The 24,365-nt window shown below is 37.8% G+C and overlaps 1 protein-coding gene across 1 annotated transcript in view; it reads right to left on the reverse strand.

Moving 5' to 3' along the window:
* Positions 1 to 5,167: 5,167 nt before the first annotated feature.
* Positions 5,168 to 24,365, reverse strand: part of TBCEL (tubulin folding cofactor E like) — an 80,281-nt gene continuing 61,083 nt past the window's right edge. Inside the window, exon 8 of the mRNA XM_065881260.1 lies at positions 5,168 to 9,444. Coding sequence (XP_065737332.1) covers positions 9,126 to 9,444 — 319 coding nt within the window. The 3' untranslated portion in view covers positions 5,168 to 9,125. The remainder of the gene's footprint in view (positions 9,445 to 24,365) is intronic.

Consider the following 24,365-nt stretch of genomic DNA (forward strand, 5'->3'; position numbering starts at 1 on the left):
GTGCTCTCACCAGGGGACACGGAAAGAGTCCCACGGACCTACAAGCTATGGCTGTGATGCCGCCTGGGTACTTTGGGTTCCTTGTTGCAGAGACTAGCAGGAAAGACGAGCCACCACCCTATTAGGAATCCCCGACCCTGAGAAGCGGGAGGAGGTGGAGCTGCTGTTGCGTGACAGGCTCAAGGGGTAAGACATGTGGAACTCAGGTGACCCATGATGGTGGCTCTTGCTACTCCCTGGCCCAGTTGCGACTGTGATGGACACGCATAGCAACCCAAGTCTGAGCAGCATATAGTTACCAGGGATTCAGATTCCGCAGGAATCAGGGTTTGGGGAAAACCACTAGGTAAACCACTGAGACCAGCAGAGGTGATAGAATGGATAATGGAAGAGGGAGATGGTGGGTACCAGTCGTGACTCTGAAACCATCTGCAGTGTCACGGGCTGTAGTCCGTTCCCCTAACCTCCCTTTTCTGAGGTTCCCCTCTGGAAGAGCCCTGGAGGAGCTGGTTCTGATCATGGATGGAGAATTGCATCTACACATGGCACAGGGTGGACTGTGTGGTACATACAGTCGTGCACCACTCAGATCCATCTTCAAGAAAAGAATGCTTTCCAGCCACAGGGAGTATGGTTAGCTGACAGCTCCCAACTGTTGGCTCCTTTGGCGTCTGCATCAGTGTTCAAGCTGAGGTCATGTTCCTGTGTTCCTCCATCAATGACTTGAGAAAAGCTTTGGTAAAAGGACCTAACTGGGATGCCCCTAATAGGAAATCTTTGCTCCAGAGCATCCTATTGGGCTTGCAGACTTTGTCAGGGCTGCTGCATGGTGCGATGCCCCCTCCTGCCCCATCTTTCTTCTTCCCCTTTTCTTTCACAGGTGTTATTACCCAATAAACCTTTTGCACTCCTAACTCCACCTTAGCATCTTCCTCCTAGCCATCTGAATCTGCCACATTGGTGTCTTGGATAAATGTACAAGCCCTCTACAATGGATCATTTTGCTTCATTGTATAATCTGCCATGGAGATTCCAGATATTTTTGTAGTGCAGTTGTTTCTACCACTTATCCACTGACTGAATGATGTTCAACCTCCTAGATCTAGCTGGATAAGGTGATTACATCGAAGGTTATGCTTACGTTCTCCCTGAAAATGGTAGTTAGCCACAGCAGAATCCTTGAAATGGATGAGGTGATATAGAAAATGCAATTATGTTCGTGAAGACTTCTCCTGAACAGTAAAGATGTTCATGATGAAAGGGTCTCAAGAGCACCACATCTGGAAGTTTGCTTCTCTTATTGCCTTGGAATCTTCATTCTTGGACACCTGGGTTAACTTTCATGGGTTCTCCTGAAGTCTGTTTTTCATTCTTAAGAGAAAAATGTTTAAAAATCTGATGTCATATTTCTAAAATTTTCATATTTACTAGTATCATGGTAATAATCGTTTAACGGCAAGCTGCAAGCATTAGGAGTTTAAATCGTAGCACAAATGCTCTAGAACATGTCTTTTTAAAGAATTAATATTATTTGCCTCTAAGTAATTTTCTTTTTGTGCTGATCTTACTCCGCCTAGACACTGGACTCTTAATTATGAGAAAAATGGCATTGGCTCTTTGAAAATCACATTGAGTAACATTAATGTTTATTAACTAGCAAGACTTTCTAGATCTAAGATCTCAATAATAAACGATGCTCAGCTCTGAAATGTAATCAAGGACTCACAGATATTTTCTGAAAGTAACTCTAGTATCTATCTCTAGGCAAGGAGTTTGTAATAGATAATTCTAAGTAGACCAACATAACCAAAAAAACCTCACAACTGGTCTTATTCTAACATCCTTGTTAGCACATTAGCAATAAGGTTGAAAAGGGGCAGGGCGAGTGGAGAGACACTCTATATTCCCTATTCACCAAGTAGCACGAAGTAGTTCTAGAAGAATTTCACTGGTCGGCAAGAAGCAGCTCTGATTAAAGCTTACTGCAGACAATAAACAGAGGGTTTTAGCACTATTTGTCTATCACTTTTCAAGGGCACTCAGCTGAAACAAATGCTCATACATTGTTCAGGATAAATAATACATATACCTTCTCCTGCAGAGGTGAAATCTCACTCACCGATGATTAAAAATTGCAGATTCCAAGGAAAGAGAGCTCATAAGACAGACGATATGCATGGCTCATGCAAATCTATTATGTGTTGAATTCAAGTGCCTAGATTTGCATGCCTAATTGGGAAGAACGCCATCTTGGTTGCACTAACATCTTGCAGGTATCAAGCCCAAGATCAGTAAAGTCTTTGACTTTGCAGGGATGTGACAAGTATTAAAATCAGAAAAAAAAAAAAGTTCTTTTATGTCATTCCAGTGGAGAACAATTTGGCAATATCTATCAAAATTACAAACACTCTGACCTTTTGATCTAGCAGTCCCACTTCTGGGAATGTATTCTACAGATTTATTTCAAACATGTAAAAGAACATCTGCTTTTTACTGCAGCAAATTGAAAAAAGTAAAAAAGAGAAAAAAAGAGGGAGGGAGATTGGGAGAGAGAACAACGAAAGACTCAAATGTCTATCAATGAGGTGTTGGTCAAATAAACTATATACCACATCTATTAATGGAATACTATATCTTATATTATAAACAAAGGGTAAGGTGATTTCGCATATGTTGCTATAGAGAGACTTCCAAGATACATTTTAAGCGAAAAGAAGCAAGGTGCATGATAGTATATAATATGCTAATTTTGCTGTATAAAAAGGTATCAATAAGTATATTCTCATTTGCTATTATTTGTGTTGACTCGGCAAAGACACACAAAAAGCTAATAAGATGGAGTACAGGGGTTAGAGTAGAATTTTCCAGTGTATACTTTGTTTATATTGTTTGATTTTTGAATCATGTGAATGTTTTGTATTTAAAATGAAATACAAATGGTTCTTAAAAGATGTCTTCTTGTAAACAAACTGAACTATAAACCAAACAAAATTTTAACACAACCAAAGCAATTCATAATGTCCTAGCTGTATTCTCTAATAGTGGAATAAGGCTTACATCTGCCCTCAAATGTATCAGGTAGTTCAGAAAACACTGTATTTTTTAATGTCTGCCTCCTCTTATTCCCATTCTTATTTATTTAACACCTTAATTGTATTACCTATAGTGACTAAGAAGCATCAAGGATGAAGAGTCTGTGAAAGACTCAGTAAACTGAAATTGCATTGTAACTTTTTGGCAGACCTAGATCTCACAGACCATAACAGATAAACTGCCTCCTCTATTTTGTAAGCAATATTTATATTCCTCACAAGGCTCTGTCTTGAATTTTAAAGAGGAACAATAACAGTGACAGCCTCAACCTTTCCCGTAACAAAACCTGTGATATGGGCTCCATTAGATTATCTACTTTTTCTTCTCCTATAAACACCAAGTTCACTTGAACACGGATGCCTCCTTAGTAAAAGTCTGAGTCAAAACTGAGTGACCTGTCTCACCTTTAGTTGTTCACGGAAAACAAAGCGTTAAGGCTCTAGAGTGTCGTCAGGTTGAAGGCCAAGTGACCGGTGTTCAGCATCGTATTGCAGGTTCACTTCTTCTTGTCAACAGCACCCATGACAAGTGTCCAGTCTGGCTCCTCCCAGGAGAGCAGGGAGGACAATGGATATACACCAATCACAGTGTTACAATTCTGAAAATGGCATGAGGACAAGTTTCAATTTGGATTTAGAGCTATCAGCCGCATCAGTGATTTCGTTATAGAGCAAATCAATTTAGTCACTGAATATGGAGGAACATCTCACTTTAGTGTTTTAGTGAAACATAAAGACTAACATTAACGGTGTGACTGTGGAGGGCTATGGGAGAACCTTAGCAGCAGGTAGTATAGTACGGCTCTCAACTGCAGCCAAACTGCTTGGGTTTGAATCCTAGCTCTGCTGTCTTTTATCAACGGTGTGACTTTTGGCAAGTTACTCAACCTATCTGTGCCCCACAAGTAAGAAGATGGGGATAATTAACAGTGCTGAATCATAGGGATGTCGTGAACATCAAAAGGGCTTAATATAGGTAGAGCATCTAGATTGGGCCCTGGCTGACAATAAACGCTCATTGTTAATGTTTAGAAGAAACACGAGCACGAAAATTATAAGCCTGGATCCCTGGCACTGATTCACACGACCAGCAACCCTATCTGCTTTTGTCTCACCTCCCTCTTGGATTATGGGTTTGTTACTCCCCTCTTGATATGTGTGCCTTAAAACAGAACGCAAGCAAATTGCTCAGGTGCCTAAACCACACTGAAGAAAGGCATAAGATGTTCACATGTTTTCTACTCATATGCCTAGGCGAGGATATATATCTGAACATCTTAATAGATCAGTTACAAAAAAACAAAAACTACCCATTTTTAGTGTTAGTCTCAAATTTTTGAAGGAAAAGGATTCAGAAATTCATTATATTTTAAGGAGATATAATATGGTATGCTATCCCTTTCATGTATTAACTCAATTCCTAAATTTTAGTTACGTTAAAAACTTAAAAGTAGATGAAATGACTCATGTTAACATCTATCATGACCTATGCGTTTTAAAAGTTATCTGGCTAAATTTGAATCCTGAAATCCTAAGTCCAAGTTGGAGAACACAGATAACTTCTTTTCCAGAGACGAACTGGAAAGACAAATGTGACTTCAAGGGTTAACCTCCTTGTTTTACATGCATTCTGGTGGAAGTTATAGCATTTTTCAGTCCAATGGGTATTGGGTGTCTTGACATATGTCTACCTTGCAAGAACTCAGAGACCCTCATAATAAATACTAAATAGAACTTAGCACAGAGGTTAAAACTATAATTTTTTGAAATTTGAATAAGAGGTAGAAATAATCTTACATTTAAACAGATCACGATACTTACACACTTCTGAAGCACTGAGAAAGAATTTAATAGATTCTGTCTTCTAAATACAGTAATAAAGTATATATAGTTCTTGGACCTTAGTTCTTGGTACAAGGTTAATTCATAACAGATTACCAAGAAATTACTGACAAGCAGATACGGTTCAAGTGCCCCAAACCCTAATTCTTAGAGAAAATTATTTTTCAAAGGAAAGAAACGTCACGTGAAAAAGTGTCGCAAATTTCTAATTCATCAAAATGAGATTCTTACTCAAAAACGGGGATGCCGAATAGCTCAAAGGTGGGTTTTCATCCTTAAAAGAGCATGTTAGAAGTATAAAACTTTGCTAACAAAAAGGCAATAACATATTTCCTATGAACCTTTGTTTTGCGGTTTTAATTTCTAACTTTGGCAAGATGCCAACTAAATTTGTTAAGCTGGTCAAACTCTTTTACCAGCTTAGGCCAGTTCCCCAGAGGACTCAACCACAGCACTGATGTTGACTTTCTGCTGTATAAAAATAAACATGCACCACGACTCCAGGAAAAAATCAGAACACAAAGAGAAAGTGGACTTTTAGATTTTTAATTTTTTTTAAAGATTATCTATATATCTATATATATATATATTAATAAAAGTGCAAAGAATAGACCTTCATGTTTAAATTATATTCTAAAATAAAATATATATTTCCATGAACTGCAGGAGACAACTGGCAAGTAAAGAGCCTGAGAGAGTCCAGTCCCTCTCCATCACTACAATGGACATATATTTGAAGGAAGCACCTATGAAAAATAGTGTTCACAACACACCTGGTAACACAGAGAGCTTCTGGGTGTTCTTGAAAGCAGTTTGCATGTCAATCTAACACGAAATGAGGGGAAAAATCAAATTCATAAACAGAAATGACATTGCTTAGAACAATCTATTATTCTGTACTCTTGTTTTATTTGCCCTGGAGCCTAGCACCTCCCACGGAGCAAGCCACCTTCACACACGCGCTCGTGAAACTATCGCCTGCGCGCCTCAAATGGTGATAGTTCCTTGTGCAACAAGCCTTCCCTGTTCATAACACTGCTGATTTAGCATCACAGCTGAAACTTCTGGTTAGAACTGAACTTTTTCTTTTTTTCAGTAAACAAACTTTTAAAACATAGCATCATAACATTCGGCTCTGTTACACATAGCTCATGTTTTGGGCTTGTTTTCACCAAAAGGTCTTAAAGGAACAAGAGTTATACAATATCTGCTGCTTTTTTATGTATTTATGGCCATGGTGGCGATAGGTTGCAGAAACAATAGAAACCTTCAATAATAAAAAAAGATATATGACTCTGAACTTTTTCTTTTCTTTAAAGCAATCTGGGATATTTCAAAAATTCAAATTCAAAGACTGATTTCCACTGTGGTGTCAGCAGCTACATGCCCACATGAAAATGATGCCTAAGTTTTTACCTGGCTTTCTTTTATTACTCCTTTCCTTTTTCAGAACTGACAAAAAATTTCTATTTTAGAAAAGATATGTTCTACACACTGTGCCTGTAGCAACATATCTGTAATACCGGCTATGACAGAATTTTGCCTCATGAATGTCAGTAATATGCTCTCACTGAATCTGGATGAAGTTAACATTAAAATACAGATAAGCTACAATCAATTATGCATAACTTGTAGACTCAAAAGTCCATGGTCTCTCCTCTCCTTCTTTTTGACCTGTTATAAAAATAATTTTGGTTACAAGTGTCTACACAGCACCAATTTTGTTTCAAAAGCAGCATCTTTACTCAGCCACTCAAATCAGTCTACATGTATACATGCTCAAATATCTTTTCTCATTTACTTCTGTTCTGTAACTCTAAAAGACCGGTAATTGCATTAGATCTTGTCTCAATCAAAAATCATTTAGCAATTATTAAAACAATCAATTACAATGCCCTAAAAATACCCACGGCCACTGAATTAAACGAGAAGTTCCCCTGACATGCAACTGTGTAATCGGAGAGTTATGCCTGCAGTTGAGCGCTGTGTTCTGTAATAGCAGAAGGAACAGGTCTCTAACAGTAAAAAAGCATTTCATAAAACTTTGTCATATATAAAATATCTTATTAATTGTCATCATTCCACTGATGATTAAAGCATAAGTGTTTGCTCTGCTTTCTGCTGTGGGACAGTCGGGGGTCATACAACCGCAAAAAATAAGGGGGCATCTGTTTCTCAGGCTGACAAAAGCTCAGTTACACTGTTTCTCTCTCAAACTCGTCTGCACTCACGCACACGTACACACAGCATCCACAGTTTTAATCCTCCTGACACTGTTGCCACACTTTTTTCCCACTTCCAAAAACCTGTCAGGAAAATGTGATTGCAAAACAATTATTCTTGTCTATACCCAGCCTGGATCTCCAGCGCTCATTTTTATGATTTTATGATTTTGAAAGATGAAGCAAAAGGAGAACAGGCATCATTCATCTTCCTCAAACCCTTTGGTTTCCACTTTCAATGTTACAGTGAATGTAGATTTGACTCAGCAGGCCTGGGTCAAAGGCTTTACACATACTGAACCTGAAGTGCATTAAGAGAATAAACATCTGCTATCACGGCGTAGGACAATTTAAAAAGTAGCATCCGTGAAGAGTTTACAAGAGTCACCTAAAAATTTCCTAAGAAATTAAAGAATTTTTAGGAGGGACGGAATCACGTAACAAAGGTCAAAAGGTCAAACGCAATCCGGTAACAATTACATTCTCTGAAAAATACTTCACGTGCACATTTTCTGCCCCAGGTGCACTAAGTCCTTCTCAAGTCTCCTGTCTGTAAACATGGTGGATCCAGAAAGACATATATCAAAGAAAGACATTACACCGATTAACAAAGGAATAGAAGAACAAACAAAAAGATTTCAGAGCAGGTAAGGACTACCTTTTAAAGGAAAGTGCTTTAAACATGCTTCTGCAAAAAATATGACTTGGAGGCAAATCTGAAGTTTTGACACTTATACTTTACTCAGAGATTAGTCAGAGTTGTTCTTCTGTAGGGGCAACTAAACTGAAATGTAAAACAAAAAGAATTGTTCAATTATGACATCACAAAATCCCAGGGAAAAACTAGGAATCAAAGCTCCCTTTGATTAAAATTTCCCACTTCGAATGCAAAGTGCAAGAGCAAAAGCTTCAAATGATGACAGGCAGGAAAGTCACAGTACTTGTTCTCCCATACTCCCCCCCACTTGACTCCCTCACACACACTACAGAGAGTTTACTAGCTAATTCTCAGCTCTCCTGGCACGTATATCCATTGCTCTGTTGGATTCTTCGTAAAGTCAGGCCTCCATTCCCAGTAGTTTAAAGTAATGAAAAAGACAGATACGAAGAAATACATTCAAAAAGCAAAAAGCAAAGAACTCTGGAATGTGACGTAGCTCACGTCAGTAATGGTTGATATAACTGTGGGAGGGACATTAAAGTTGAGATAGTTACACACAGAGTGATCAGGCTGCTGTGTCTGTGCTTCCTGGAATTCTAGCACTCCATCTACTCTTCTTCCAGACCCTAACAGAGCTACAGGTTCCAACTGTACCTGAGATCAGAATCAGGCTGACAGATGCGTGACACACTTGAAATTATTTAAAAAGGGAGAAATGAAGAAAAACGTTACCCGAGTTGAAAAATAAGAAGTTCATTACGGACAGAATAAAACTAAGGTAAACATGTATGGACACGAGTCAAAATGAAAAACTGAACCCAAGAAGGAAAGGGGAGAGAGGGAGGGGAAAAAGGAGGAATTGGGAGAGGGATGTGCTGCCCCTTCCTGGAAGGATTCCTTGTTTCCTGATTTAAGTGCAAGATGCTCTCCTGAGGGGACAGTGCTGTTCACGCCATCATCACAAGTACACCTAAGTGGTCGTGAGGACCAAGCAGTAGACAGATCCCAGTGAACACAGTAAGAAGTCGGTGGCTGCCTAGTCCCCTCTCACGAGGGAGGGCACAGAAACTGGAGATGTGGCCAATTCTGGTGGCAGAGTAGAAGGAATCTGTGGTAGAAAATACCCAAAACAGCCCCCTACCCATTCTGGGGGGAAATATACAAAACCCCCCTGAAACCTAAACAAAACAAAACAAAACAAAACGAAATAAAACAAAACAGAGCAAACTTCTCCCTCCTGAAGGAAACCTCATGGGAACAAACGCCCTGCGAGTCCCAATGCGTGTGTTCTCACAAGGCTGGCGGAGGCTATTTTGTTTTGGATTCCACAAAAATTTTGTCTCCATCCCTAATGCCAAAAGAATGCAAGGCTCGAGAGCTGTACTTCATTTCCTCTGGGCCAAAGGGCGCTTCATGGTCAAAATAGTAGAGAAGCATGTTGCTAGTGGGTAATTGAACTAGAGTTTTTAATTGTTTCTTTAGTTCTGCAACTGTTTGGTCCAGACGAATGGTCATTTCTTCCACCTGGTCGTTAAAGTGGACTTCTACTTTCGCACTGCTCTGGGGTCTCAGGTCCACTTCTGCCAAAGGCTCCAACTTCCCATATTTTGTGACTAGTTCATGATACCTAGGAGGATAAAAAAACAAAACAAAACAAAACAGTGACAACTTAAGCCACTAGCGCATGAACTACTGACTTCTTCAGAACTATAGGTAAACTACACCGTTATTCTCAACATCTTTCTAATATCCTAGTCTAATATTATATCTACTTACCTGCCTACCTACCTATCGGGTGACTATTGTGGAATCTGTGATCTCAAATCGTTGCCCTTTTTTTTTTCTAATTAATTAATTAATTAATTTTAGTTTTGGCTGTGTTGGGTCTTTGTTTAGGGCTTTCTCTAGTTGCGGCGTGCGGGGGCCACTCTTCATCGCGGTGCACAGGCCTCTCACTGTCGCGGCCTCTCTTGTTGTGGAGCACAGGCTCCAGATGCGCAGGCTCAGTAGTTGTGGCTCACAGGCCCAGTTGCTCCACGGCATGTGGGATCCTCCCAGACCAAGGCTCGAACCCGTGTCCCCTGCATTGGCAGGCGGATTCTCATCCATTGCGCCACTCGGGAAGCCCTGAAATCGTTGCCCTTTTGAGGCCACAGTAAAACTCCATTCTTGTGTATCTGGGAAGAGTCTCTCCTAAAGATGGCCAACATGCCTGCTGCTAATCTTTATATAAGAATCAGCTTAGAAAGGAGAGGAGAACCTAGAAAAAAAGTAGACACTACAAAGATTATAGAGAGAAGTCTAATCACTCTGTAGAGCCTGCTTGCTTGGGCACCATCATCAAGGCAGGCAGATATCTAAGCACGTGTTCCTTGGTAACAGATGGGAAGATGGACGTAGACCAGCAGTTTCCGACCCCTGGGGGAGGCATAAGTTACAAACAAAAACATCTAGTTGTATGTTAGCTGTTAACTCAGCTTTTTCAGTGATGCTTTGTTGAATGTTCCAGCCTAGCCTAGTCGACTGTAACATAAGGAGTTTGTGGAAGAGTCAAGAATACGCTCTTGTAAAGAAGTGGTAAATGAGGGACACAAGTTCCTTGATCAAGGCAGGAATAAACAGCCAAAGACAGCAAGAGGGAAGTGAATTATAGAGGTGAGACTAGTTTCCCATGTGGAAAACCGTGTCTCCGCTGGCAGCCTTGGAGGATCTAGGTTTGATTTCATTGAGAAAGCTAAGCAGTTTCCTACAATCCGGAGGGGGGGATGCTGAAAAGATCTAATATTAGCTTCATTATAACCAAGATATACTGAGGCTAATTCGGGACCAGAATACAATGGTCATAAAATCACCCCCGCCACGTTCCCCACCCTACTGGCTTTGATTCAGTTAAATCAGTGTTATAATAAGGTTGGCAGGAGCACGGAAGCTGTAGTAAGACATCTGTGGTCAGGGATGGAAGTAATCATGTCCATGAAAGGGAGTAGCAGGTATGGTAAAGTAGCACTGGCCTTGGAGTCAGAAGACCTGACTTCAGAGTCTTGACTCCATCTTATAATTAGCTGGGTGACTTACCAACTCACTCAATCCTTTTGGAGCTCAGATTTCTCACTAGTAAAACTGGGATAATAAGTCTGCCCTTCCTACCTTGTAAGACAGTCATAAGAGTCATATAAAATAACAGATGAGTAAGCACTTTGTAAGTTCTAAGTTCATATGCAAATAAAAAGGATTAACATTACATTCCTGCTGTCTGGGACTTACATTATTAAAACGCACACACCACTAAGAAAATATATGATTGAAATCTTCTTAGGTAGGACTTCTTGGAAAAGGTGATGGTACGATGAAACAGATTGTAGAATCGTCTTCTCCCAGGACTTGAGCCCCAAATGGTATTCTTTTCAAAGGGTAAAATATTACTGGAAGCAAGTAATACAGGAAAAGAGGCAACTGCCTTATTGCCATAACCTTTTAAAAGGAACCAAAAGCTCTGTACCATGTGGTTCTGTTAAGCAAGGGTCCTAACTCAACCCCCAGAAGCCATTATGGAGAAAGAAGGTAAGGAAACAAAATCCTGAGCGTAGTGACCAATACTTCCTAATTTAGAGCAAACTGGGCTGGGGGGGTAAGGAGTCAGCTGGGAGGAAGACTGAGGAAACACCTTAGGGATCAGAAGTCTCTACATCCCACTGCCAGGATGTCAGGATCTTAGCAATGGCAAACGAAACAAAACAGTCCACACAAACAAAAAACAAAACTACCAGGCCTTGAGATTTTCCAAGGCTCCAAACTGAAAAAGTGAAATGATTCAAAGTCCAAAGGTATCTTTCCTTCACCCAATCTCCTAGCATATGCCTTTAAGTCAGTGAAAGTAGGTTATGATAATTTAATAAAATCTTGGAAAAGACAGCAGAACCTACGGGTCAAATAAGCTGAACCCAGTTCTACGGATATTTTCCCTTCAGACTACAGAAAAGTAGACAGAATTGTAATACCCCAGGCTCTCAAGCTCTGCCCAGGAGGGACAAAAGGAACAATGGCAAAGGGGTCGAGGATGTTACTTATACTATGTTTCAGTAAAGAGATGGTGTAGATAGAGGTATCCACTTTTATACACAAGCAAGAATATAAGACACAAAATGGCAACTAAGCACATACCACTGCAAAAGGAATAAAAGAGAGAAACACATTAAGTAAAAGGCAGAGGCAGAACTCAATCTGAAAGAAAACATACTTGAATGAAAAGAAAATGCCCCACAAATACTCTAAGGTCTAGAAATTAATAAGTGCATAAATAATAAAACAGGAGCTCAAAGATAAATGATAAACAGCAGAATGAGATGAAAAGGGAGATTTCAGCACCGGTGAAAGAAACAGGAGCAAAATAACACATTACCTACCAAATAAGTAAATTAGGAAGTATGACCCAGGAATATTATACCTCACCAAGTTTTTTTCAGAAATAAATTTAACAAGCAAATATTCTGAAACAAGAACTTAGGGAACAGGGCACCCATGAGTCCTTCTGAAAAAGAAAAACACTACTCAACAATGAGATTAAAGAACTAGTGTTAAGTCCTGAATCTAGTTAAATATAAAACTAAAACTTAAAACAATAACTGTACGATCCTAGACTTATTTATACTTGACACTATAGTCAACTGAATTTATCTCAAGCACAAACATATTTTTACACAAAATTATGGTCCCTGTGCAGAAACTAGTCTGCAATTGGTCAAGTCTATCTACAAATTAAATGACCTATAAATTAGGACACTCTAAAAGATCTTATAGCTTTCTCAAAATCAACATGTCCAGAAATAATTCATTGCTACTCCCCAACCATCTTCTCTTCTAGTCTTCCTTATCTCAGTAAATGGCACCAGGAACTGAATAGTCATCCTGATTCCTTCCTACCTCTCCTCTCCACTTCTCCCACTCAATCACTTGCTGTGTCATACTAATTCTATTCCTAAATATTTCATGAATCTACCTTCATCTCTCTTGCCCACCTGTCTTGTAAATTCAAGCCACTATCATTAATAACCTGGATTGCTACAGCTTTCTTTGGATGCATAAGCTGGGTAATTTTCCTCAATATTTGTTTCAGCCTCCTCCTAGAATGCCTTTCTGTGCTACAAAGCTGAAAACTACAATTACCACACTCCTTTGCAGGTAAGATTTAACTTCCATCAATCTCATTCAACAGCCCTGGGGAGAGACATAGTGGATTTAGCAGACATGGAGTGGCAACAGCTTGGGTAGAGGCTTCCTAATTACCAGATTGTGGTTCAAGTAGTGTGTTCCTGGAGTCAACACCCTTGGCAGCAGCTTGCTGATCTCCAGATCACAGCTAAGGTGGTGTGATCCAGCACCAGGGACAGCAGCTTCCTGAGTTTCCCCTTATCTGATGCTAGCAGAGGTAGCAGTGCCCTTGGTGGGCTAGTTCTGCGGTACAGCTCTAGGGATAATCCTAGGGAGGCAGCCCTTCCAAAGATTTTGTAAGCACCTTATTCCCTGTATGAAATCCCTTTCTTCTTAAAATAGCTAGTTTGTGGCTTCTGTTATCTATAACTGAATTTCAAATGATACTCTTTCAAATGGTTTCCCAAGACTTCAGGGTGGTCCCCAATTGACCTTTGTCTATATCACAGCCAAAGACATTGTCATAAAACACAAAATTGACTACAACACTCCTCTACTTAAAATCACACAAGACCCATCAGAATAAAGCCCTAACTCTTTAACATAATTTTGGTAGGCAAAATTTTGGCTCCCCTCAACAGAGAACCCAGTTAAGCCATCCTGTGCCCACACTTTTGACACATACAAACTATAACATGATAAGTATATATTGTTTTAAGCCACTAAAGCCATTATGGCAATTAGTTACAGCAGCAATAGAAAACGAATACAATTGATTATAAAAGGCCCTTCATGATTTTGTTCCTACGTAACTTTCCAAATTTATTTTGGGCCATTGACATTACCACTCCCTGTACCTGCTTTCCACTTATTTAATCTTAAAAGCAATGTTTACTTATTAATTTTCAGGTAAATCCAGCAGGGTTTTATATATGGATAAAAGTTTGGATACGGACTAGGATAACAAATATTCACTCTTTATGCTGTAAAAATGAAGAAAAAGCATTAGAGTTGTGACTCACTATAACTCACTATATACACTGAATATGTCCCCCTAAAAGTTACATAAGTAAAGATCATGATTTTAAGATAATATGTTTACTCCTAAGTATCTTACTTTGGATTATCTTTAAGCAGGGCAAATCAGTAGATAAAAGAAATCATGATTTTACAAAACACCCAGTAAATTTTAGAAACCAGTTTCCACCTTAGATATTTTATTTATTATTCAAAAGTTCATCTAAACTATGTCTGAACTATATCTGTATATTCTGTATTATCTGAGCTTTTCTTAGCATCAGCCCCAAAGCTATAGTCTTAAGAGGTAAAGGGCTTTTTTCTTCCCAAAGCTATAGTCTTAAGTGGTAAATGATTTCTGATGACTAAGCAGTCTTCAAAATTAATGATCTCAGTTTATATTCTACCAGTCAGTACTTCTATCTGATTATTAAAAAATATTTAATATTTATAAGTCTCACTTCTGAAGTGGGCAAAATGCTATAAGTCTACGTTGGATGATATTATTGACAAGGATGTACTGCAATAAGCAAATGTTAAACTGTAATACATATTTGCCTGTGTTTGTGTTCAGAGCTTCTGAATAGCATTCCCCCACGATCTCCTAACAGAAAATGATCAATCATAACAAGAGCAAAATTTACTACACACAGCATAAAGGCCAGCATGACCACATGGGCAACTGAGAATGATAAATGGGAACCAAATGCTAGCTGAAACCTTGTGAAGAACACTACCCACAGGCAAACTGGCATTGTGCTTTTTTTTTTTTCTTCCTATTAAATAAAAACACCCATGAGGAGAAAAGCTTCTTTCAACTTTAAGGGTTTTTTAATCGTGAGCAGTTAAAAATCAGGCTATTGGTTGGGTGGGGCTGAAGGTGGCACTAACAAAGGGGGGACCGGGGAATGAACCCATGCTTAGTGGAGCTAGGGTAGGGCAGCTCTACTCCCAGTGCACATAAGTAAGCCTTCACACACTAGCCATTTCTTGTCCATGGCACACCTGCCTGATGTGACAGACACACGAGCAGATTTTAGTAGCGTGATGGTCAGGTTGGGAGAGGTATGCCCCTTTCTCTTATTGCCCATTTTCACTCTTGATTCCTAAGATAGCTCGGAGCATTTCATCAATCACAGTCAATCACAGGTCTATGAAGCTAGAATAAAGACTTGGCACACCACCTGAAAAAGACTGAACGTTCCTACTGTAAATCTTAGCCTGAGGGTGGACTTATGACAAAACCTAAAACCCAAAGATGGATAGAGACTAAAGGTTAACTCATTTTCAGCTCTAACTAGTTTAAAAACTATTCTAACTAAATAATATGAACATTAAATATTTTACATAATTTTTAGGAACCTGGAAGACTAAAGGAGGCCTAGAACCAAAGGCTTTGAGCTGGCAGAAAGCTCACACATTTGGACCTCATGGCTCCAAATCCATAAAAGAAGCAGCTCACAATCTCAAGGAGCATCCTAGAGAAAAATGATGGGATTTACATTTTATGCAGGTACATACGCCACAATGGGATTAGGGTATCCCAGTAGTGTGCTCACAGGTGGCCTATAGTAGTCTCATGCTAACAATTCTATTACTCTATTGATTCTCCAATGCAGACCCATAAGGAATCAACTGGAGTCTTTATTCTAAATAAAGCTATTTTACTCCAAAATAAATCTCTAATACATACATCTCTCTCTTTAAGGAAGGCAACAAATAAAACATGAAAAATCTCTTATGGTTCCCTTGGTTGAAACAAATCATTAAGTATAACTAGACGAAAAACATTCACGAAATTTACTTTGTTTCCCAAGGCATTATGAAGGATTCAAAATACATTTCAAATATCTGATTGCTGTTATTTAATCCCTCCTGTATGGTATGCTTTCTCTCTTTGGTATGGTATCATATCATGGCATATCAAAGAAATCTCCCTAGCATTCTACAGCTGGGATTTTATACTCTTACTGAAACAGTTTCCTCAAGGTCACCAATATCTTATTAGAACACATAAACATCACATTTCAGAGGCAGAAAGGATCGTAGAGATCATCTACTACATATTTTACAGATATAGTAATAGAGGGCCAGTATGTTAGCTAGTGAATGCAAGGGTGGAAATTAGAACTGAGGTCTTGTTCTCAGATCATCATTCTTTCTCAGGTCTCATCATCTTAATGGTTTGCTGCAATAATGAATACCGTTCTAGAAATCCTCTTCTCCTTTCTACATTTCAAATGTCCCCTTTCAATCTCTCTTTACAGGTTCTCTTCCTACCATCTACACTTGGGTAGCACTCAAAACTCACTCCCAGATTCTCTTCCCTTTTCTCTTTGTGATCTTCCATCACGGCGCTCATTCTCTTATTTAGCTGAAGCCATAGATGTTTCCCACTTGTCTTCCTCAAGCTTCTGTATTTCACCTACCTCCAGAATGAGTTATTCTCATCTTTCATGCATAGCAAAGAATCTGAAACTGAACTTAGTATTTTCCATATAGTTTTTCATCAAGGCTTGAGTCATAGAATTTTGTTTCAATTCACTATTTCTTAAATTCAAGTGCTGTCAAAATTGCCTAGTAAATGGATGAAGATACCTAGTCATATAATGGAATACCACACAGCAGTTGAAGTAATTATTTTAATCTACATTTATCAATATGGTTAAAACCTTGATCAAAATGGCTCCATAAATTCACATCTTAATGCACTTCTGCTCCAAATACAGAGTAAAATGGATAAAATATGAAAGGGCTGAATTGCAAGAAGACATACCCAGGCTCAAAAATAACAGACATCTCCATGGACCAGAAACTGAACAGAAATACAAAGCATACAACTGAAACCACAGGACCACTGGACCCCAGGTCCAAATCAGGCAGTAGCAGTCAGGAGTTAAGTTTGTGTTAGGCAAAGGAAATTAAAAGTACTCCATGGGAGAGAGAGGAACTCAAGACAGGTTCACTGCCTGAAGGAGGGGTAGGGTTAGGGTGATGTGAGGCTGGGCATGAAATAAGGAGGCAAAAAACTGCTGCAGATCCACTGCCTTGGGCTACCTCTTTTGGGCAATGGGTCTAGGTAAAAGAAGTAATAAGGTAGCTCTACCAATAGGAATTGAATCAAATCACCTGCTGCTTAGGTGACTAGACTTACCCTAACTCTACAATCAGTGGGATAGGGTCTCCAAAATCCATTACAAGAGCTGGTTCTAGACCAGGGGTCTGGGGAGCTGGTTAGAGATAACTGCAAAAACCATTAGACAGGGAGAGGTAAGCTCAAACAGGAAGACATAACAATCCTCAATGTGTATGTGTCTAACAACAGAGCTTCAAGATAAAGAAGCAAAAACTGATAGAACTGGAAGTAGAAATAGACAAATCCACAATTACAGTTGGAGACTTCAGTACCCCTTTCTCAGTAATTGATAGAACAAGTAGACAGAAAATTGTTAACAATGTAAAGACTTGACCAACACTAAAAACTTGACCTAACTGACATTTTTAATACACATTTCCAAGCAACATCAGAACACACTTTTTTTTCTAGTGCATATGGAAGTCTAACCAAGACAGACCATGTTCTAGGCCCAAAACATACTTAATAGGTTTAAAATAACTGAAATAATACAAAGTATGTTATCTGATTATAATGATATTAAACTGGAAATCATTAACAGAACAACAACAATCCCCAAGAATTTGGAAAATACACAACACACCTATAAATAACCCAAGGGTCAAAGAGGAAGTCACAAGAAAAATTAGCAAATATTCTAAATTCAATGAAAATAAAAATACAATATATCAAAAATTATAGAATGTAGCTAAAGCAGTGTTTAAAGGAAAATGTATAGAATTAAATGCCTGTAAAAGAAAAGAAGAAAGGTCTCAAATCAATGATCTAAACTTCCATCTTAAGAAACTAGAAAAAGATGAGCAAACTAAACTCAAAGCAAGAAGAAGGGAGGAACTAATAAAGATACGAGCAGAAATCAGTGAAATAGAATGCATATAAACAACAGACAAACCATGAAACCCAAAGCTGGTCCATAAGGTTAGTGAATCTGGTAAACCTCTAGCCAGACTGATCAAGAAAAGAAGACACCAATATCAGGACTAAAAGAGGAGACATCACTACAGACTCTACAGACACTAAAGGTTTGTAATAAATGAATATTATGAACAACCTTATGCCCATAAATTCAATAACTAAGATGAAGTGGATGAATTCCTTCAAAGACACAAATCACCAAAGCTCATTCAAGAAGGAACAAATAACTTGAATCAGGCTATATCTATTAAATAAATTTAATCATAGTTAAAGCCACCAGTAAAGAAAACACCAGACACAGACGGCCTCATTGATAAATTCTACAAAATACTTAAGAAAAAGATAATATTAATTCTACACAAAATCTTTTAGAAAAAAGAGGAAAGAACACTCAAAAACTCATTTTATGAGGCTAGCACTATCCTAGTACCAAAACAAGACAGCCAGAAACTATCAAACTCTTAGAGGAAAACATAGGCAGAACATTCTATGACATAAATCACAGCGAGATCTTTTTTGATCCACCTCCTAGAGAAATGGAAATAAAAACAAAAATAAACAAATGGGAACTAATGAAACTTCAAAGCTTTTGCACAGCAAAGGAAACCATAAAAAAGACCAAAAGACAACCCTCGGAATGGGAGAAAATATTTGCAAACGAAGCAACTGACAAACGATTAATCTCCAAAATTTATATGCAGCTCATGCAGCTCAATAACAAAAAAGTAAACAACCCAATCCAAAAATGGGCAGAAGACCTAAATAGACATTTCTCCAAAGAAGATATACAGACTGCCAACCAACACATAAAAGAATGTTCAATATCATTAATCATTAGAGAAATGCAAATCAAAACTACAATGAGATATCATCTCACACCAGTCAGAATGGCCATCATCAAAAAATCTAGAAACAATAAATGCTGGAGAGGGTGCGGAGAAAAAGGAACACTCTTGCGCTGCTGGTGGGAATGTGAATTGGTACAGCCACTATGGAGAACAGTATGGAGGTTCCTTAAGAAACTACAAATAGAACTACCATATGATCTAGCAATCCCACTACTGGGCATATACCCTGAGAAAAACATAATTCAAAAAGAGTCATATACCAAAATGTTCACTGCAGCTCTATTTACAATAGCCTGGAGATGGAAACAACCTAAGTGTCCACCATCAGATGAATGGATAAAGAAGATGTGGCACATATATACAATGCAATATTACTCAGCCATAAAAAGAAACGAAATTGAGTTATTTGTAATGAGGTGGTTGGACCTAGAGTCTGTCATACAGAGTGAAGTAAGTCAGAAAGAGAAAGACAAATACAGTACGCTAACACATATATATGGAATATAAGAAAAAAAAATGTCATGAAGAACCTAGGGGTAAGATGGGAATAAAGACACAGACCTACTAGAGAATGGACTTGAGGATATGGGGAGGGGGAAGGGTAAACTGGGACAAAGTGAGAGAGTGGCATGGACATATATACACTACCAAACGTAAAACAGATAGCTAGTGGGAAGCAGCCGCATAGCATAGGGAGATCAGCTCGGTGCTTTGTGACTACCTGGATGGGTGGGATAGGGAGGGTGGGAGGGAGGGAGACACAAGAGGGAGGAGATATGGGAACATATGTATATGTATAACTGATTCACTTTGTTATAGAGCGGAAACTAACACACCATTGTAGAGCAATTATACTCCAATAAAGATGTGAAAAAAAACCCAACAAGGCAAAGACATTAAAAGAAAATTACAGATCAATATCCCTCATGAAAACAGACACAAAAATCCTCAACAAAATATTAGCAAGTTTAACCCACCAACATATAAGAAGGTAATACATAATAAGCAAATGAGATTTATCCTGGGAATTTAAGGCTGGTTAAACATTTTAAGAAATCAGTTAATATAATTCACTGTAATGGACACTAAATAAGAAAAACTACATGAATTTCTCAAGATATGCAGAAAAAGAAAAGGAAAGAGAAAAAAAGAAAATAAAAAAAAGAAGTATAAGTCATATAGATTGGAAAAGAAGACATACACTGTGCCTCATCATACACAACATGATTGCCGACAATGAATTCACAAAAGAACTACTAGAGCTAATAAGTCCAGCAAGGTTGCAGGATACAAGGTCAATATACAAAAAACAATTGTATTTCTATACCTAGCAATGAACAATTGAAAAGTGAAATTAAAAAATAGTACTATTTATAATAGGACTTAGATACATGAAATCCTTAAGTAAAAATGTAATAAAATATGTGCAGAATTTTTGTGAAAAAATACAAGACACCAATTACTTAAAGAAATCAAAGAAAACTTAAATAAGTGGAGAGATACACTGATTCATGGACAAATAAATGGAGAGATATACTGGTTCATGGACAGGAAGACTCAATATTATTAAGATATCAATTCTACCCAAATTGTTCTACAGATTCAACACAATCTCAATCAAAATGCCAGCAGAGGGCTTCCCTGGTGGCGCAGTGGTTGGGGGTCCGCCTGCCGATGCGGGGGACGCGGGTTCGTGCCCCGGTCCGGGAGGGTCCCGCGTGCCGCGGAGCGGCTGGGCCCGTGAGCCATGGCCGCTGGGCCTGTGCGTCCGGAGACTGTGCTCCGCGGTGGAAGAGGCCACAACAGTGAGAGGCCCATGTACCACAAACAAAACAAAACAAACAAACAAAAAAAAAAAAAAAAAAAAAAAATGCCAGCAGAATTTTTTTTCTAGAATTCAACAAGCTTACCCTAATGTTGATATGTAAAGGCAAAGGAACTAAAATAGCCAAAATAACTTTGAAAAGAAAATCAAAGTTGGAGGACCCACATTACCTGGATCCCAAGACTTATTCTAAAGCTACAGTAATCAAGACAGCATAATACTGGCAAAAGGATAGACACATAGATCATGGAAAAGAACAGAGAATCCAGAAATAGAGAGTCTACCTATTTGGTTAATTGATTTTCAACAAAGGTATAAACTCAATTAAATAGAAAAAAGATAGTCTTATCAATGAATACCACTATAACAATGACACTCATATACCCAAATTAAAACAAAACAAAAAGTTAATCCATATCCTAAACCATATACAAAAATTAACTCGAAAAAATGTGCTTAAACTATAAAATGTCTAGAAAACTAAGAAATCCCTGTGATCTTAAGTTGGTCAAAGATTTCTTTGATATGACACCAAAAGCACAATCCATAAAAGAAAAAAATCAGTTAAGTTGAATGTCATCAAAATTTAAAACATTTACTATTTGAAAGAAACTGATAAAAAATAAAGTAACAAGCCAGACTGAGAGAAAATATTTACAAAACACATGTCTGGTAAGGGACATGTATCTGGAATATACAAAGAACCCTCAAAATTCAATAATAAGAAAATAACCCAGTACAAAAGTGGGCAAAAGATTTTAACAGATACTTCATCAAAGAAGGTATTTGGATAGCAAATAAGCTCATGAGAAGATGCTCTACACCATTAGTCACTAGGGAAATACAAATTAAAACCACAGTGAGATACCATGATGTATCTATTAGAATGGCTAAAATTAAAGACAGAAACAAGAAAACTGAAAATACCAAGTGGTGGTGAGGATGTGGAGCAAAGGAAGTCTCATATGTTGCTGATGGGAAAGCAAAATGTCACTCTGGAAAGTCACTCTGGAAAACAGCTTGACAAGTTAAACACACACTTCCCAAATGACTCAGCAGTTCCACCTCTAGGTATTTACCCAACAGAAATAAGAACTTATGTTCACACACAAACTCATAGGTGAGTGTTTATAATAGCTTTCTTAATAAGTTGCCAAAAAAGGGTAAACAACCAGAATGTACTTCAGCTGATAAGTGTCTAAATAAACTGTGTACTACTGAGCAGTAAAAAGGATATCACTAGTGATACACACAAGATAGATAAATCTCAAATGCATTATGCTAAGTAAAAGAAACCAGACTCAAATGGCTACCTACGCCTCCTTTCAGAAAAGGATAGACTTACTAGACAGAAAACCAGCAAGAATAAGATCTGAATAAAACAATCAATCAACAGTATCCAATTGAAATATATAGAACACTCTCCATCCAACAACAGCAGAATACATGATTTTTAAGCACCCATGGAACAATCACCAAGGTGGGTATAAAATACACGTGAACAAATTTAGAAGAATTGGTATTATGCAAAGTTTTTTTCTGACCATAATGGAACCAAAGTAGAAATCAGCATCAGAAAGATAAGAAGAAAATTCCTAACACTTGGAAATTAAACTTCTAAATAATCCATGGGTCAAACAGGAAGACTCAAATAAAATAATTTAAAAAAACATAGAACTGAATGGAAATTAAAATGTAACACATCAAAACATGTGGGATGCCAGCAGTCCTGAGAGTGAAATTTATAGCACTTACGTGTTTATTAGGAAAGCCCTCAAATTAAGGATCTACATTCCTACCTCAAAAACTAGAAAAAGAAGGGCAAATCAAGTAAAAGGAAGGAAATAAGCAGAAATCAATGGCTTTTTTAAAAAAAGGAAGACAACACTGAAAACTACAAAACATTGTTGAAAGAAATTAATGAAGACATAAATAAATGGAAAGACATTCCATGTTCCTGGATTGGAATACTTCATATTATTAAAATGTCTATACTACTCAAAGCAATCTACAGATTCAATGAAATCCCTATCAAAATCCCAATAGCACTTTTTTTTGCAGAAATAGGAAAAATTATCCTCAAATTCATATGGAATCTCAAAGGATCCTGATTAGCCAAAACAATTTTGAAAAGGAAGAATAAAATTGAAGGACTCACATTTCCTTACTTCAAAACATATTACAAAGCCACAGTAATCAAAATAGTGTGGTACTGGCATAAAGACAGACATATAGCCAATGGAACTGAATAGAGAAAGCAGCAATAAAACCTCTCATACATGGTCAAATGACCTTTAATAAAGGTGCTAAGACCACTCAATAGTGAAAAGACAGTTTCCTCAACAAATGGTGCTGGGAAAACTGGATACCTACATGCAAAAAAGAAAAGAAAGTGGACCCTTTTCTTATATCATATACAAAAATTAACTCAAAATGCATTAAAGACCTACATGTAAGATCCAAAACTATAAAACTCCTAGAAGAAAACAGAGGAAAATCTTCATGACAATGGATTTGGCAATGATTTCTTAGATACTACACCAAAAACACAGACAACAAAAGCAAAAATAGACATATGGGATTACATCAAACCTAAAAAACATCTGTACATCAAAGGATACAATGAACAGAGCTAAAAGGCAACTTATAGAATGGGAGAAAATATTTGCAAATCATATATATGATAAGGGGTTAATATCCACAATACATAAAGAAACCTAAAACTCAACGTCAAGAAAAATTAAAAAAAAAAAAAACAGATTTCAAAATGGGCAAAGCACTCACACAGACATTTCTCCAAAGATGACATACAAATGACCAAAAAGCATATGAAAAGACATTCAACATCACTAATCATCAAACAAATACAAATCAAAACCACGGTGAGGTAACACCTTACACCCATTAGGATGGATACTATTTAAAAAACACAAAATAACAAGTGTTGCTTGGTGGAGAAACTGGAACGCTTGTGCACTGTTGTTGTAACTGTAAAATCATACAACCACCAAGGAAAACAGTATGGTGGTTCTTCAATACTTAAAAAGAGGATTACCATATGATTCAACAATTCCACCTCTGGGATTCAAAAGAACTGAAAGCTGGGTCTTGAAGAGATATCTGCACACCCATGTTCACAGCAGCACTATTCAAAATAGCCAAGAAGTGGAAGCGAACCAAATGTCTACTGATGGATGAATGGATAAACAAAATGTGGTATATACATACAATGGAATATTTTTCAGCCTTAAAAAGGAAGGAAATCCTGTCACATGCTACAACATTGATGAACTTTGAAGATGTTATACTAAGTGACATAAGTCAGTCACAAAAAGACTATATGATTCTTTTTATATAAGATATCGAGAGTAGTCAAATTCATAGAGACAGAAAGTAGAATGATGGTTGTCAGGTGGTTGTAAGGAGCTGCAGGGAGAGGGTGATGGAGAGTTGACATTTTATAAATATAGAGTTTCAATTCTGCAAGAGGAAAAACCTTTCTGGAGATTCATTGCACAACAGTATAAATATACTTAACACTACTGAAATGTACAGTTAAAAATGGCTAAGATGGTAAATTTTATCTTATGCATATTTTACCACAATTTTTAAAAATAATTAAGGTGGTAAATTTTGTTATGTGTATTTTAGTAGAAATA

This window comes from Phocoena phocoena, chromosome 8 (genome assembly GCF_963924675.1).
Source record: "Phocoena phocoena chromosome 8, mPhoPho1.1, whole genome shotgun sequence".
Lineage (NCBI taxonomy): Eukaryota > Metazoa > Chordata > Mammalia > Artiodactyla > Phocoenidae > Phocoena > Phocoena phocoena.